Below are 14562 nucleotides of genomic sequence, written 5' to 3' on the forward strand. Positions count from 1 at the left end.
ATTACACCGTGACTTTCAATAATAGAGTTCAATAATTCCCAAACAGTTATAATTAGCAATAATCGTAATTATAGAAATTTTACATTGCAGATAAAAATCAACAAAACTGCTTATTCTTATTTCTGTTCAATATTCCAGGAATTCTTGACAATTTCAATGATTGGATAAATCAATCTATAGCGCTCTTCTTGACGACCGATAAAGAGGAGCCGTTCGAAGCTGAAAGGACCGTCGAATTCAGTGGCCTGACGTCAGCTCTAGGAATAGCAAGTGGTCAATAATTTTCCAAGAGTCGAGGTAAAAGGAGGAAACGGAACTTTAAGGACGTATTTAGGCTAGATTCAACGTGAACCGTAAGCAAGCCTCCCGATCCTTTACGTAACATCTGCGACCGGCTACTATCCATCGTTCAAAAGTTTCGGAGCACTATCTGGTCGACTTCCATAACAGAGTTTTCGAAAGTTGTAACGACGCGCGGGAAACCCTATTCTGATAGTGTGCTTCAAGGTAGAGCGGTCGTTCCCAAAAGGCGATGCCTTACGAGTTTCTTTGGCGGACTGAAGCCCGGCTCGGAAAGGTGAAAAATTCTCCGCGACGCAAGATCCTTCATAAAAGACGCGATATTTTCACGAGAGCCAACCGTCGCATCAAGCGTGTACGCCGCGAGGAAAACTTTTTTCGACGCGCTTCGACGAATACTGAAATTTTTAACCCTCCGCATAGTTCAACCCTCTAACACTCGTGCAACAACGTTCCGAGCATTTGCGCGTATTTTAAGAGCGTGTAGCTTCGTTTCTAGTGATACTCGAGCCTTTATGATTTTTTTTCTCCTTGCCCCGAGAAGATATAAATATTTTCTGTGTTAAATGGGAATTTTTTTTTTTTTTTTTAACCGTCGAATGTAGGAGCAATCGTGATTCTATGAAAATGTATATAAGGATGCTTCGAATAAAATTAAGCACTCAAGATTTTTAATAAAACACTTTCATTATGTTGGAAAAATAATATGTTCAGAAAATAGGGATGAGTAGAATCTAAAATTAAATTCATTTTGTAACTATCTCAGCGATTCGCCCTGTGAGGGTCGGTGTAAATTGTTAACACACAATTTGTCAGCTTCTGTGAAAGATATCATGCAGCAATTTTTTTTACAAACTATGCGATACTACTTTTTTCCTGCAATTTATACACCAATTCCAATCAAAACAAATGGTACCACTATAAATGTTCAATAAACGGAATGCACTTCGATGGAGCCATAACAGGACTGAATTTACCTTGCAAAAATAGTCGAACCGCAGGTTCGGCTATAAATAAAGAGAAATCGAACGTGCGGTAGCCTTGAATGCGTTCGGTTAAATGATGTGTCTAAAATGGGCTATCAGGGGTAGTGAAACCAGTGAAATAAACGTTTATTGGGAGCGCAAACCATCTAAAGATGTCTTTAGAAATTTAATCAATTAATCGATTCTCTAATACCTACATTGAAATATCAGAAAATAGTAAAATGAAAACTTACTCACAGAAAACAGAAGGCGATACAGAAATCTTCACCATTTATCTTTTAGAATCTTAATATTACAAATTGAAGCAGTTGCGAGCAAAACTTAGACCATGCATTACCTTTTACCATGATATTCACGTTCTAAACTTCGCATATCAGATCTAACATTTTCGTGCAGTCGTACGCACAAAATCGCCAATAACTCGACATTACCGTTCCGTCGGGACGAACGTTCCACAGGGTTTATCGATCACCGCTACGCAATTACCAATCAAGAACCGGGAACCCGAAACTCTGGTGAAAATCAATCACGGCTTTCCGCTCGACTAGACGCGGACCGACTGATTTCGAGTCGAGCAGAGTGGCTGGTACAGAGAGCCGGTGATCTTAGAGGTTGCACGGGTCCCGGTGCCTTGAGAATCGGCGAAAACCGAACGGACTGCTAGAAACAGCTTGGAAACTATTTCGAACCGATCCGTGGGAAGTTGAGAGCGGGCACTGCAACTATTCGGCATGCATACGTGCCGAAGTTGGGCGGGCACGGTTTACCGCGCACCGCGCGATTTGGCCGGATCTCGAGCGCGAATTTCTCCTCGACTCGCGAGTTCCGAATCGTCTGACGCCTGACCCCCGGGATTACGTCAAACTGGCATAACATATCCGCCGCTGCTAGGCCGGTCTACCGGTTTCCAACTTTCCCCAAGTTCCGAGACTTCGCGGAGATTCTGCTCGTCCAGCCAGCAGGAAAGCTAGCCAGCCCGGAGTAATTGCATCCGCCTGGGACTCGGTATCCTCGGACCAGGAGCTTCGAACTTTCTCAGCTGGACTGAGATAGACGATAGACGAAGATACCACGAGGTGTAATCGAAATATTCGATGATATAAATCCTGGTAAAAACGACGCACGAATCAAAGATTTGGAAATGTGAAATGCTTTACCAGAAATTTACTATGCTTTGTTTGGCTAAATCTCATAATGGCTGAGCTAGCGTAGTTTTTGCGTGAGAGTGTTTTGTACACCCTTTGGCACGACAATACGAGACCACACACGGCTTTAATTATTCAAGAGCTTTTTCAATGCAATTCACTTCCCGTTAATTTGATTTTCAAGAAACTGAGGATCATTAATCTTACGCTATTAAGACGTTGAATGTCACAGTATAAATAGCCATATGTAGCATGGCACACGATAATATGGACTTTTAAAGAAATTAGGGTTAGAAAATGTAAGGTATCGTTTGAACAGTGAATAGTTTGCAGATTGTAACCAGTTCGAGGGTAAAATTCCTTGGTCTACCTTTCCACGATTAAATCCCAAATTTAATACCAAAGACACCCCTCTGTTACAACTTCTAAACAGGCTCAAGTCAAATAACCGTTTCGAAGTTAATGTTGGGACGAGAATCAACTCGTAAGACGTCGTTTGTATTATCTTCGTTTCGGCTCTCCAGAATTATCCTCGAAATCTTGAAAGGTCTCGAGAGTTCCTTTCTAATTATTACGACTTCTGCAAAATTCCATCATTCGAAATATTTCAACGATATCAAAAGGCTCTGCGAATCATCGCGTTTCGAGCAGGATATTCCCCATCCGCGTCGAATCGTTGCAGTCGTCGACGATTCAATGAACGATTGAAGAAGCTGGACGTTCCTTTGACGCGTGTTCATGCGCGAGTAAGCGAGTCCTTCTTTCGGTAGCCTCGCCGTGAGGCAATCAAGGAGGAACGGTTCTGCGGGAACACATACACCCCGTAAGAGAGCAATGTGCCAGCAATTTATGACGAGATACACACACGCGCTAGCTCGACCACGCTTTCCACGTGTAAATACGTGAACGAATCTCGTTCGTGTGGGTCGAAGGCTAAGGTACGGATCGCGGCATGCCTCAGCCTTATAGGTGCGCCCTCGCCCACACCCTCGCTCCCTGCTACGCCGCGTAAGGGTGGAGCTCACCAAGAGAAAATCCTTTGGCCAGCGAAGCTTGGATAATCGCGCCCTCGAGCTATAGTCGCGCCTCTTCACCGGCTACCACGGCAGAGAGAAGACACGCTTTGCTGCAATTGCAGCTTGCCCATCCGCGTGGAAATCATAGCTCGCTGCGGGACTCGAAATTGTCCGGAAACGGTCGGATTCTTCTTTCACAGAGAGACGACTTCTTCGAGGATTTTCGACTCGAAAGGCCCATCCCCGAACATCGACTACGATCTCTCGGTAATTCCATCCGGCAGCTCGTTCCCGTCCTTCTCGATCTTCGCGCGAATCTAAATCGAATCTCGAAGCTTGAAGTATGTTACAACCTTGAATCGAACCACAGACACCGTCGCGTCGTGGAATAAACGACTGCGAGGTTTTTCTATCCACGGAGATTTTTATGTCTCTGATTCAAGGGTAAAGCGATTACTTGGTGTTCGTAGAAGAAAAGATGTTAAACGATACGAGCTCGTGAAACGTTGCAACTGGTCCATTAAAAAGCCAGAAGACTGTAATTATTAAATAAATATTAAATAAATCATAGAAACAGATGATAATTATTGAATCACCCTCGTGCCCATTAATCCTGATGGAAGGTTTCTTCTTTTTTTTACAACCTGATAGAATCAATGGAATTTATGGTAAGCATTTCCCTACGTTATCCATTTACCGGGATCCTTCAGACCATCTCTTTCAACAAACGAGTCTTGCGTCGAGAGAAACACTCATCCTTTCAGTCGCTGAAAATCGCGACCCACATTTTAGCCTCTTCACGTAAATGCAAGGATCCCCTCGAGCTTCGAGGCAAAACCGGAGCTGCTCCACTTGAAATAAATCTCACTCGACAGGTGCAATACACGCGTTTCGCTCGACAACAGCGGCGAGAAAGGGATAGCAACAGGGGAACGAACGATCAACGAATAAGATCAATCGGTGTCCCGTTCGAGCGTTGTTGTTCGCGCAACGTTCGCAGAAAATCCGACGATAATCCCCTTAGGGGTCACAGGCCAGGCGGCTACGGAAATACCATATTGTGAAATCCGCCTGAGAGCAACGATGTTCGAGGTTTGAGGTTCGCAGACTCGACCGACGGGGATGGTATTGGATGTCATCGCGAGAGAGATTACGCGCCGCTTTGAAAGAGCCACCCCTAACTCGCTTCTATCCCCGTCGCTCTCCCTCCTCCCTTCCCGCACCCTCGCCGACCATTTTCTTTCTACAGAGGTACAACCGCTATTTCACCTACTCCTTTCCTCGCTGTCGTCCGTTTGCCAAGACGCGCAACACATCCATCCATCCCCTTTCAGTCTGACTCAACTCCCCTCCCTTTATAACGTTCGAGGTGGTAAGGAAACCCCTGCGGCATCGAACCCAGCCCACCTTTCATATCCCATTTGCCCCTATTTTTCATAAGCGATATTAGAATCTATCACCGAGACCCGCCAGCCACTCCACTGCAGAGCATGTTGGAAGGGTACCACTTTAAAAAAAGATAGAGAGATTCACGATTATCGCTAGAGTGGGGTGTCTCGATCGTTGACGATTATCGACCCCATTGAAGCACCGACGTGAATGAATCCCGCGCTACCGACATCGAGACCCTTGCCGTTCGTATTCTCCTTCCGTCTCCTTACTCTCTCGTTCTCGTCGTAGCAGAACCGCCGTATATATTACATTAGGAGGCTGATATTTCATTCATTCTACCGGTAAATCCCTCGACCCTCGATTGCCTCCACGATTCAACCCACTCGTCTCGCGAAGAGCAATTGATTTTACTTGGGTTTTGTTCACTTTTTAAAGAGAGCTGTGCCTATCTCCAAGAATCGAAATATTTTTTAGTGCCAATTCTATCTGGAAGGATATATACTTATCTTAAATATAAGGGAAACGAATTATTATATTCCTAATTGTACGCAGCAATCCTACATACATATGAAATAGAAATGAAGAACAACAGAAGTAACACGATTTTATTTCCCATATTCATAGTACTTTACCTGCGCTAATCTGATAAGAGAGGAATGAATATGCAACAAGTACGTTCGTACACCGTGGGATTGAACATATGTAACTCTTGCTTTCTATCTTGATGAAACAACCACATACACGCATTAAACAGGAAAGCAGGAAAAAGAAAACAGGAAGATTGAATAGAAAAATCAATTTTCTTTTCCACGTTCTTCGTATCGTAAGAATTTATGTATTCCTATCGTTGCTTATCTCTCAATCTCCGCTATCGTTTTAGTAAGACGGAAGCTTAGGGTGGCGCGCAACACATTCAAAACGATGTTCGCGAACGCAAGAAAGCTCGCGATAACAGATGGTGTTATGGTAATTTTATAGTCCCCCTTTCTTTCACTCGTTCATCGTTCGGCTTCTAATCGAGCCAGGATGAATTTACATTTTTCGTATTTTCCCCCGCGAACGGGGAATACCTTTCGTCGTTTGTACATGTACGCGGTCGGCATGTAAAACATCGGCAGTCTCGATTCCCGGCACGCGCCGCTTCTTTTATTCTTTATGTTAATCGCAGCTGAATAAAAGTCTTCGTAACCGACCGCCATGATCGAGCCATTGTTATGCGTGACGCGATTGCCTGAAATTCAAAGACTTTCGCCGCGTTTACCGCGCCTTCAGCCCTTGTATAATCGACTGTTAACGCGATCCTATCGAGAAATATTCCGTGTCCCAGAGGGGATGAGCTTTCGTTGGACTTTCAATTCTACTTCACTGATAAGGTGTCAAGAAATTTTGCACAATTTAAAGGGACCATCGTCGCGTTAATCTTCACCCATCCGTTTGATTTATTTGATCGATTTTAAATTTAACGATAAATTTTCTTAAATTTTAGGAGAATTGAAAGTTCTTCATAGTCGAACAGCGGGAACATAGTAACAGAATTTCCCTGTTTCATGGAAATTTTTCTGATAACATCCCCCGGTCAGCTTTGAACCGAGCGTAATCAATACCAAAGCGGTATCGAGAAATTTTCCCTATTCCATGGAAACGTTGCATGAAAATAGTCAACCACGAGAGTACGGCGTCAAAGCCGCAAGAAACACGCGTTAACGTTGAATCGTGCAATCACCGTCACGATTAACGCTTCGATTGATCGCGTTGTCGAATTAATGTTATTTATCTTCGACGTTCGTGCACTGGCATCGCGCGTATTACCGAAATCGCTAATTATAGTTTCGAGCCGGCTTGTTAATTACCAGGTCTGCGATACGCGCGAGCAAAATGCCAGTATTATTGACTCGCTAAACAGAGAATAGTCTCGACCATATTTTCAGCGTATTTGCGTGCGTGGCGAAGTTGCACGGCGCGTTGCACACATCGAAATTTTGAACGCGTGACGTCAGCGCTCCTCTTACGCGCGTTTCAACGATCATCGGTGATTAAACAGCAATTACCGGGCCGGCGAATCGAATTATTGTATCGCGGGGAGGGAATTCCCCCCACCTCCGTACGGTGAAAATTATAAATTTCACTCACCTCTGTGCCTGTTGGTCTGCTTGTCGAACATCAGCATGGCATCCTCGATCTGCAATTCGAACAGAAAAAAGAAATATGTTAATTGATGCGATTAAATGTAGAGAGATTGAAAATTTTTAACGCGACGAGCATTGTGCCGAGTTTGCCCTAATATCTGAAATATTCGAGCGATTTACGATGGCGACAGATATTTCTGCTTGAACGAGCAATGAAGCTTTTATGAGCTCTTTAATGCTCTACGCCGTGGATTGAAATTTTGAACTTGCTTAAGGGGTGCAAAATTTTTACTGCCTTTAGGAAGGTGACATGTGCAGACAGACCGGCGATTTTATACGATTACAATTTAAATAGCCGATAAAAGATTATTTTAACATTCGAACAGGATATGATGAGACTCTTTTTAACTGCTAAATGCGAAACTGTTACTATATTACAAAAAACACCCCGTCACTCAATGGAACATTGTAACATCATAAGTCAGCAGTGACTCTAATTCACTGTTACTGGAAAAACAACCCCTTCTACGTGTCAGGATTCTAAAATACCCCGCTGAAAGTGTTATGGATCGTAAACAACCCCGTGGAAGCAGCGCGAGGAAACTTGGGGTGGCGCGACAAATTTTTGAAGGGCGATCAACTTTCCCTGGTAAGGAAATTACTCTTACAAGCTTTACAATTGTATATAAACTCAACTTTGCTGAATAGTAAAACTACTAACAAATCTTGTTATCAATTAACACGTTAATAAACACATGGACTATGCAAAGTTTTCCTTACCTTTTCTTATAACAATTATTCAATTATACATTTAACACATTAAATCTCCACGATCAATTCATATAACGTGTTTCAACTTTGAAAAAAAAAAAAAAAGAAAGAAAAACTCAATCCTTCTTGAGTGGAACGTTAACCCACCCCTGCCAAGCGATGGGCAGAAGGGTGAAGCCCGCCAAATCGGAGATAGGATCGCTCGTATTCTTCCAGAAGGTACATGTGTGTCGTAAAGCACAGCTGGACCGAGATTTACGAAGCACACGGTCGAGAAAGGCGTAGCAAGGGGATTGAGAATAGCAGGAGTTGTAGCAGGTGGGAGGGGATGAAGGGGTGGTGTTGTCGGTAACCGAAGTGCGAGAGGTAGCGGAGAAGCGTAGGAGGCGGGAAGGCGACGCGACCGGCAGGATTTATGGGACAGGAGAAACAATAGGGATTACCTTCACCCCCTTCGCCGCCCTTCGAGTTCGTCCTCGCTTTGTTCCTTCCTGCTTCCTGCGAAAGGACCGCAAGCCCGAAACGATAGAAGTAGCGGCCAGGCGGCACGTGAAAACGGGTCGGGATTATTCCTCGGAGAGAACCACCGACGCGACGACCAGGAAAGGGGTGAAGAAGGATGAAAGAGTGTACCGTAAGCAGCGATGCAACGGGGTAAATATTAGATTATGCGATTAACATTCGATGGACTTCATCGTGAGGGGCCAGCTTTATCCCGTTTGCATCTGTCAACGCAGCGTAATTCTGTTTACCGTTTTACGTAATACGCTTCGCGGTGAAAGTAACATCGGAAGGTCGTACGTTCGAGGAGATAGGGTGGCGTTGATTTAGGACAGCAGATTGAAAATGTTGGTCAGCCGAGGTAAAGATAACCTACAGAAAAACGTTAGTTAGTGGAAAATGGAGTATACGAGAAGCGAGATTGATTGCTGGATACGAGAAAGATCTTATTAGAGTCGCGTAAATTAACGATTATACAATTTGTTATTAGACACGAAATAAAATTGAAAAGAAAATTCATAGTTCTACCTCAATATCTACAAAAATAATGGAACTGTCATAAATTATCATAAGCAGCTCAAACAATGTCAGAGGTAAAAAATTGTAAAATTCTCTCTGCCAAATCGTTTTGATATTTCTCTCCCCTCGGAATTGTCATGTTTATCACGTAGATGGAAATTGATACCAAACACGTTGGTACTTTCATCCTAGCCGTCGTCTGAGCCGTTCTCGACGCAGGGTTTCAGGACGGGTAGGGTTTGTTTGAATATCGTTAACTGTTTCGCGAACGCGTCGAGGGGAACGGGGATTAGTAGCGAAAAAAGAAGCGACCAACAGCTTGTTCCTAAAGATCCGCTTCGTTGAAGCTAACGAGAGAGCAGCCACGTGTAAGGTTCAGAGACATCGGAGTTGCTTGAACGAGGAACGATTCAAAGCATGATCGTTCTCTCCTACTACTTAATTATCTCTGGGGAAAAGAAATAATAAAGGCGGCTATCCTTTAAAAGGAAAGAAACGCGAGCAGAACGGGTTGCATCGCGTTCACGGATGACGATTATTCATCGGAATGATTCAGGTCCCGTTGCTTTGAGAACCACACGGAGCATAGCAAGGAATTGAGTCTCTTAGACGACGTTCGTCCCATTTTTATTTTCAAAAGAACGAGTAATATTATACGACGGAAAGAAGGCCAGGAAGAGAGAAGAAAAGAGTAGGACAGACGGACTGAAGCTTTTAATGAAAACAGAAGAAGCATCGCAGCGTAAGACTGACACCAGGGACCCCTCGCCAAGTCTTTCGCTCCCCCGCTATTTTTTTCTTCCTTTTCTTTTTTCACAAAGTCCACCATCTATCCATTAGTTCCTTTTTTCGTATCACACCTTTGTCACGGCATACGACCAGCCGCTGACAGTTAAATCAAAGCCTGAACATTCCTCGTTTGATACTTTTTCGAATTTTAGCCCCGTACAGATATATCCTCGCAGGTGATGGCCAGCTATAGATAAGACACCTTCGCGTGGGTGTTGTAAACACCCACGTATTCTCAAACTCCAGGGTGTACCTTGTGAAAATTTTAAAATAAATAGAGCGTGGGTGGCAAGTTTCAAACGGAAACGAAAAGCTAAGTGAAATACATAACAGTGTTGGAATTAAATTTGATGAACGCTGATGATAATTACAGTTAACTACAGTTTTGATAGTATTTTACTTAAATTACAGTTTTGATAGTATTTTATTAAACATAAAAAACTGACTGTAAATAAATTTTGTTTAAAAATATATCAAAATACTAAAAGGACTTTTAAATAATTACACGTTCGAATTATACCAGTTAATTGTGAAAATATTTCCAATAACGGATCTCTCAGTTGCACAGATTAATTAACCGAAGAGAAGCACAAACGGTGCATAACAACCTTATCAAAGCTGCTATTCAATTACTCCGCCCTTTATGAGAAAATAAAAATGTCTGCTACAAAGTGTATTTATACTTGCCGCCTGAATGAAAAAGCACAAGACAATAATGTTCCTAGTCATTTAAAATTCTAAAAGAATCAAGAGTTTTCCCGCCGAACATCTCTATACGGGCGTAATTAAAACTAAACAGTAGAAATGAAACAATATAAATTCTTAAAAGGCTTGATCCCTTTGATCATTTCAATATCTGCTTCGTCGCTCCTTGTTCCGTTGAAACAAAGAAGATTGTACCACGTTTCCCGACACGAAATTATTTCAACTTTTCTGCTCTTTTGCCTCTTGCCGGTAATGTCCTCAGGGCAAGAATTGCAAAACCCCTTTTCCGATATACTTTGATGTCCTCAGAGTTGTTCGACGGAATCACCCTCTGGCTTCGAGTCGTCGAAATCGATATTAATCTTCCTCTCGGACTGTTCCTCAGGATTTTCTTATCGCGCCTCGGTGCACAAGTTATTGCGTCCCCTTTAACCGACGATTATAGAAAACGTTTTGTCGATTTCAAGTTTTCCACGAATTCTGCAGCTGGTATTACTGTACGAGGTATCCGCGATACAGAGCTTCCCGATATTTGCATGCAGAACGAGCACATTAGTGGATTGAAAATTAATTACAAAGCAATCTTTATAACGAAAATTTTGGCTTGTTTGTTGGTACAAACGCATTTAAATCGCTGTTCAATTTCAGAAATATTGAATTTCACTCTGTTCCAGCTGTATAACTTGCGTATCCAGTGTTTAATAAAATGTGTGAATGGAAATATAATTTTTCAGAGAAATTCCCCATTGATGTTACGATTATATAATCGCGGTAATGGGAATAATTATCCTTTCAGCGAAGCAGAGTAATTAAAAATCAGAAATTCGAGGAATAAAAGGTAAGGTTGACTTTTCAGTAGTTATGCACTGTCATTAGTCAGACTCTATCCTCTTACGACAATCAAGTTAATAAAAACACTAAATTTCAACACAGTCATCATTATCTTGTTATTCCATGAATCTGTTATAAAAAGTAATTCTATCGCCTCGTTTTCAGTGCAATCCCGAAAGCAAACAAAATTAATCACGCGAAATAATTACGTTTAATCGGATTCGTAACAACGGCACAATTTCTTCGGAAATTCGTGAACGAGGAGAATCGACAGGTTATAGGAAGAAAGAGAGAAACGAGAAAAGGAGGATTGCTATCTCTAGGGAGCAATCGACTTCTGGCGAGTGGGCGAAGTGTACCTTATCACAAGTTCGATTCTAGCGGTGTTACAGCCCTCCATGGACCGTACTGCAGATTGCTGTCTTACCAGCGCCGCCCTTTCTACTATTAAACGGGGTTCCCCTTTCGCGAACACACCTCGTATCATTTCCCGTGGTACCTTTCTTCTCCCCCCGTTTAAACTGTCTTGTTCGCCGGACTAATTTGAAAGGGCGCCCGAAACTCGGTCAAGTGTGTACCCTTTACATGGCTGCTTTTTTGCATTCGGCCTTCCCTGACATTTATAACGTAGTTCTCGAGTATAAAGCATTACCGCGACTTTCAATTAGAGGAAGGTATAAGGATGTACGAGAATCCGATTCGCATATTGAACATACGTTAAGCATTATTAACGTGAAATTAATAATACTGAATAATATATTGAGCTTTATTAACCTTTTGCGAACTTTACTCTCGACTCTCGATTACGAATTTTACTCTCCATAAAAGTAATCAGAAATAAGGATCTCATGGTAAAATGTGTTAAAAAAAAAAAAGGTTTATTAACCGGATGTGCAAATCTCTCGTTGGTAATTTCCGCGATAAACTAAGCAAGTTCGCAAGATCTCGTGCCAAAAACGCTCCCATTTAAATCCCCGTTGTTCAAGAAGCCGCTGCGTCGACGAGATAACCTAACGCGATAATCGATTCCGGCGGGAAGACCGTAATTGCATTTACGGAGACGAACGAAGCATTCTAAAATAAACAGCATTGCCAGAAGAGGATCGCGCGCACTGCCGTCTCGTGAAAGGTTTCCCGCTCTTTTTTCTCTTTTTTTCTTTCTCTTTTTTATTTCGCCGCCAGCTCGTAAAACGATGTGGATTTAAACGAAACGATACCGATTTACCCCTCTGGTAACAGTAGCACCGCTACTGAAGCAGCTCTAGGATTTCCAAAGAATGCTCCCTACCCCACTCTAGCTTGCTCGTTTCCTGTTTCCCTCACTTTCTCTTTCCTTTTTCCTTCGTCCCTTTACGAACGATCGAGGGTAAAAACGAGCTACCAGCCAGGGACTTCGATGAGTTTCCCTTTTTACCCCGGCCATTTCGTGTTTCGCTGTTGCGCCCTATCGCAACTAACCTCTTCTGTCCCTGCAGATTTAGTATGCAACGAGCTGTATTAAATCTCGGTCGTTCGAGGGATTCCAGACTTCAGTTTCAGCCTTGTTTCTCCTGATTTTCCTGCGTGTTTCCCTGCCGGTTCATCGACGCGTTGCTTTTTACCGAAATTCTACCACTTTTTGGTTGGCTCGTTTTCACTTTGACACTATAGGATATTTGTTTCTTAGAACGTGTTTGACTATGAAATAATAGTAGCCAAAAGTAATGATTTGAAATATTTATAAAGAACTAATTATAATAAATTATAATAGCAATGAATGTTCGAAATAAATGTAAAATATTAAATAACACGTAAGAGAGAATTTCCGGAAAACAGAGAAATGTTTTCATAGCCAATGTTCAACAGGAAAGATTGATAGTCGTTGAATTTTGTATAGAAAATTTATGAGGCGAGAAAGTTTGGTCTCCGAGGAGCATGGTTACAATATCGCACAATAGCAAAGTTGATTCCACGTTTTAGAAATTGCCCCTTAGAGCCACCCTTGAATGTTACAACGAGTCGTTGGTATAACAGCGAATAATTTTGGATGCTGCATCTACCGGGATGTCTCTCGCGCACAATCAAGCGAATTTGGTTAGCGACACACTTTTGATGCGACACGTTGATGAAACGCTAATGGGATAAGCTTCTCGACAAGCGAAACAGAGATAAATTGTGCTTTTTGTGTGATAAATGTTGATATCAGTGAAATATTGACTTTTAAATTATAGAAGGAAAATTATAGAAGGTAGCCAGATTTTATCTAACGACTCGAAATTGAAATTTGTCTTCGAAAATTTTATATCATTACTTTGATTATAACCGAGAGATTTTCTTCTCGTATCTGCTTGCAGGATAAATTGGATGACATTTGAAGATTCGCTTACAATCTCTCATAGTTCTCCGTTTCCCGGAGGAAACTCCAAGATCGAGAGATTATTTACGTTAGCTCGTTCAATTACACGCCGCCTTTGAAGGCCATTAGCGTTAATTGAATAAAGTTTTCATCGGGGTACTATTAAATTAATACCAGTGCAATTAAAGTCAGCAGGGCCCGTTTTCTCGTGCGAGAAACGTATTTCGGTAAACCATTTTCATATCTATTCCCTCGGAACGTTCCGTCTTTAGAAATTGCACGTAGCATATTTATCAAGAGAATAATCCACGGATAATACTCTCGTTTCCGACCAACCATTCATTCCTGATCCGCCAAGGTTATAAGCGGGTGCAGCATTTAATTTATGCAAACAAACGCTTCGACAATTTCCTTTGGCCACGATTGCTTTCGTTTTCTCTGTTCTGTCCTTCGTGGCTCGATTAATTATAATTAACCGGTATAATCCGATCGATCGGAATAATAAGGGTTGCAGTAGAAGCTTAAAATTCTCAATAACGCGCGCCTACGAGAGTCATTGGTTAAATATCGTGCAACGAATTTGTTTGGACGGTGTACTGATTTCTGTACACCTCGTCGTTTTTCCTCTCTTCGACGGTATTAATTAGAAATAATAATTATCGAGAGAGAGAAAGAAGTTGGACCGCGGTCGGATATAATAATAAACCGTGGCGACAGTGAGGAAAACCGGCGGTTGGGTTAATTTGAGAGGCGTGCCAATTAGAATTTTTCCGATCGGCTCGGTAAAAACATAATACGTAATCGTGAAGTATGCAGTAAACGAATGAAAGAAGTTTGCGCGACCTTAATGAAATATATCCCGAGTCAACCGGTTAATTGCTATTTCGCTTGATTATTTGCTTTCCTGCCCCCTTTTTTCATTTCATGCCCCCTCATCACAAGAGGTACACCTACACGAAAATACAATGGGAACTAGAACATGAACGTATATGTGGTTAATTTTGTGCCCGTCTACGTGAAACGTAAATCAAACCCATTTTCTATACATTCAGTTGTTGTTTTGTTCACTATTCGCATACATTGTTCGTACATTGTATATGCAAGGTCGTTTGTAATTATTGCATAGAGAGAACATTCTAATTTCAA

The 14562-nt window shown here is 42.1% G+C and overlaps 1 protein-coding gene across 6 annotated transcripts in view; it reads right to left on the reverse strand.

Annotated features, from left to right (window-relative positions):
• The window catches only part of Rbp6 (RNA-binding protein 6), a 620601-nt gene that overhangs the window by 105280 nt on the left and 500759 nt on the right, over positions 1–14562 (reverse strand). For all 6 annotated transcript variants that reach the window (XM_034315147.2, XM_076692564.1, XM_034315148.2 and 3 more), the window contains one exon: positions 6970–7018. In XM_034315147.2, the coding sequence (XP_034171038.1) occupies positions 6970–7018 (49 nt within the window). The remainder of the gene's footprint in view (positions 1–6969; positions 7019–14562) is intronic.

Source organism: Osmia lignaria, chromosome 15 (assembly GCF_051020975.1).
Source record: "Osmia lignaria lignaria isolate PbOS001 chromosome 15, iyOsmLign1, whole genome shotgun sequence".
Lineage (NCBI taxonomy): Eukaryota > Metazoa > Arthropoda > Insecta > Hymenoptera > Megachilidae > Osmia > Osmia lignaria.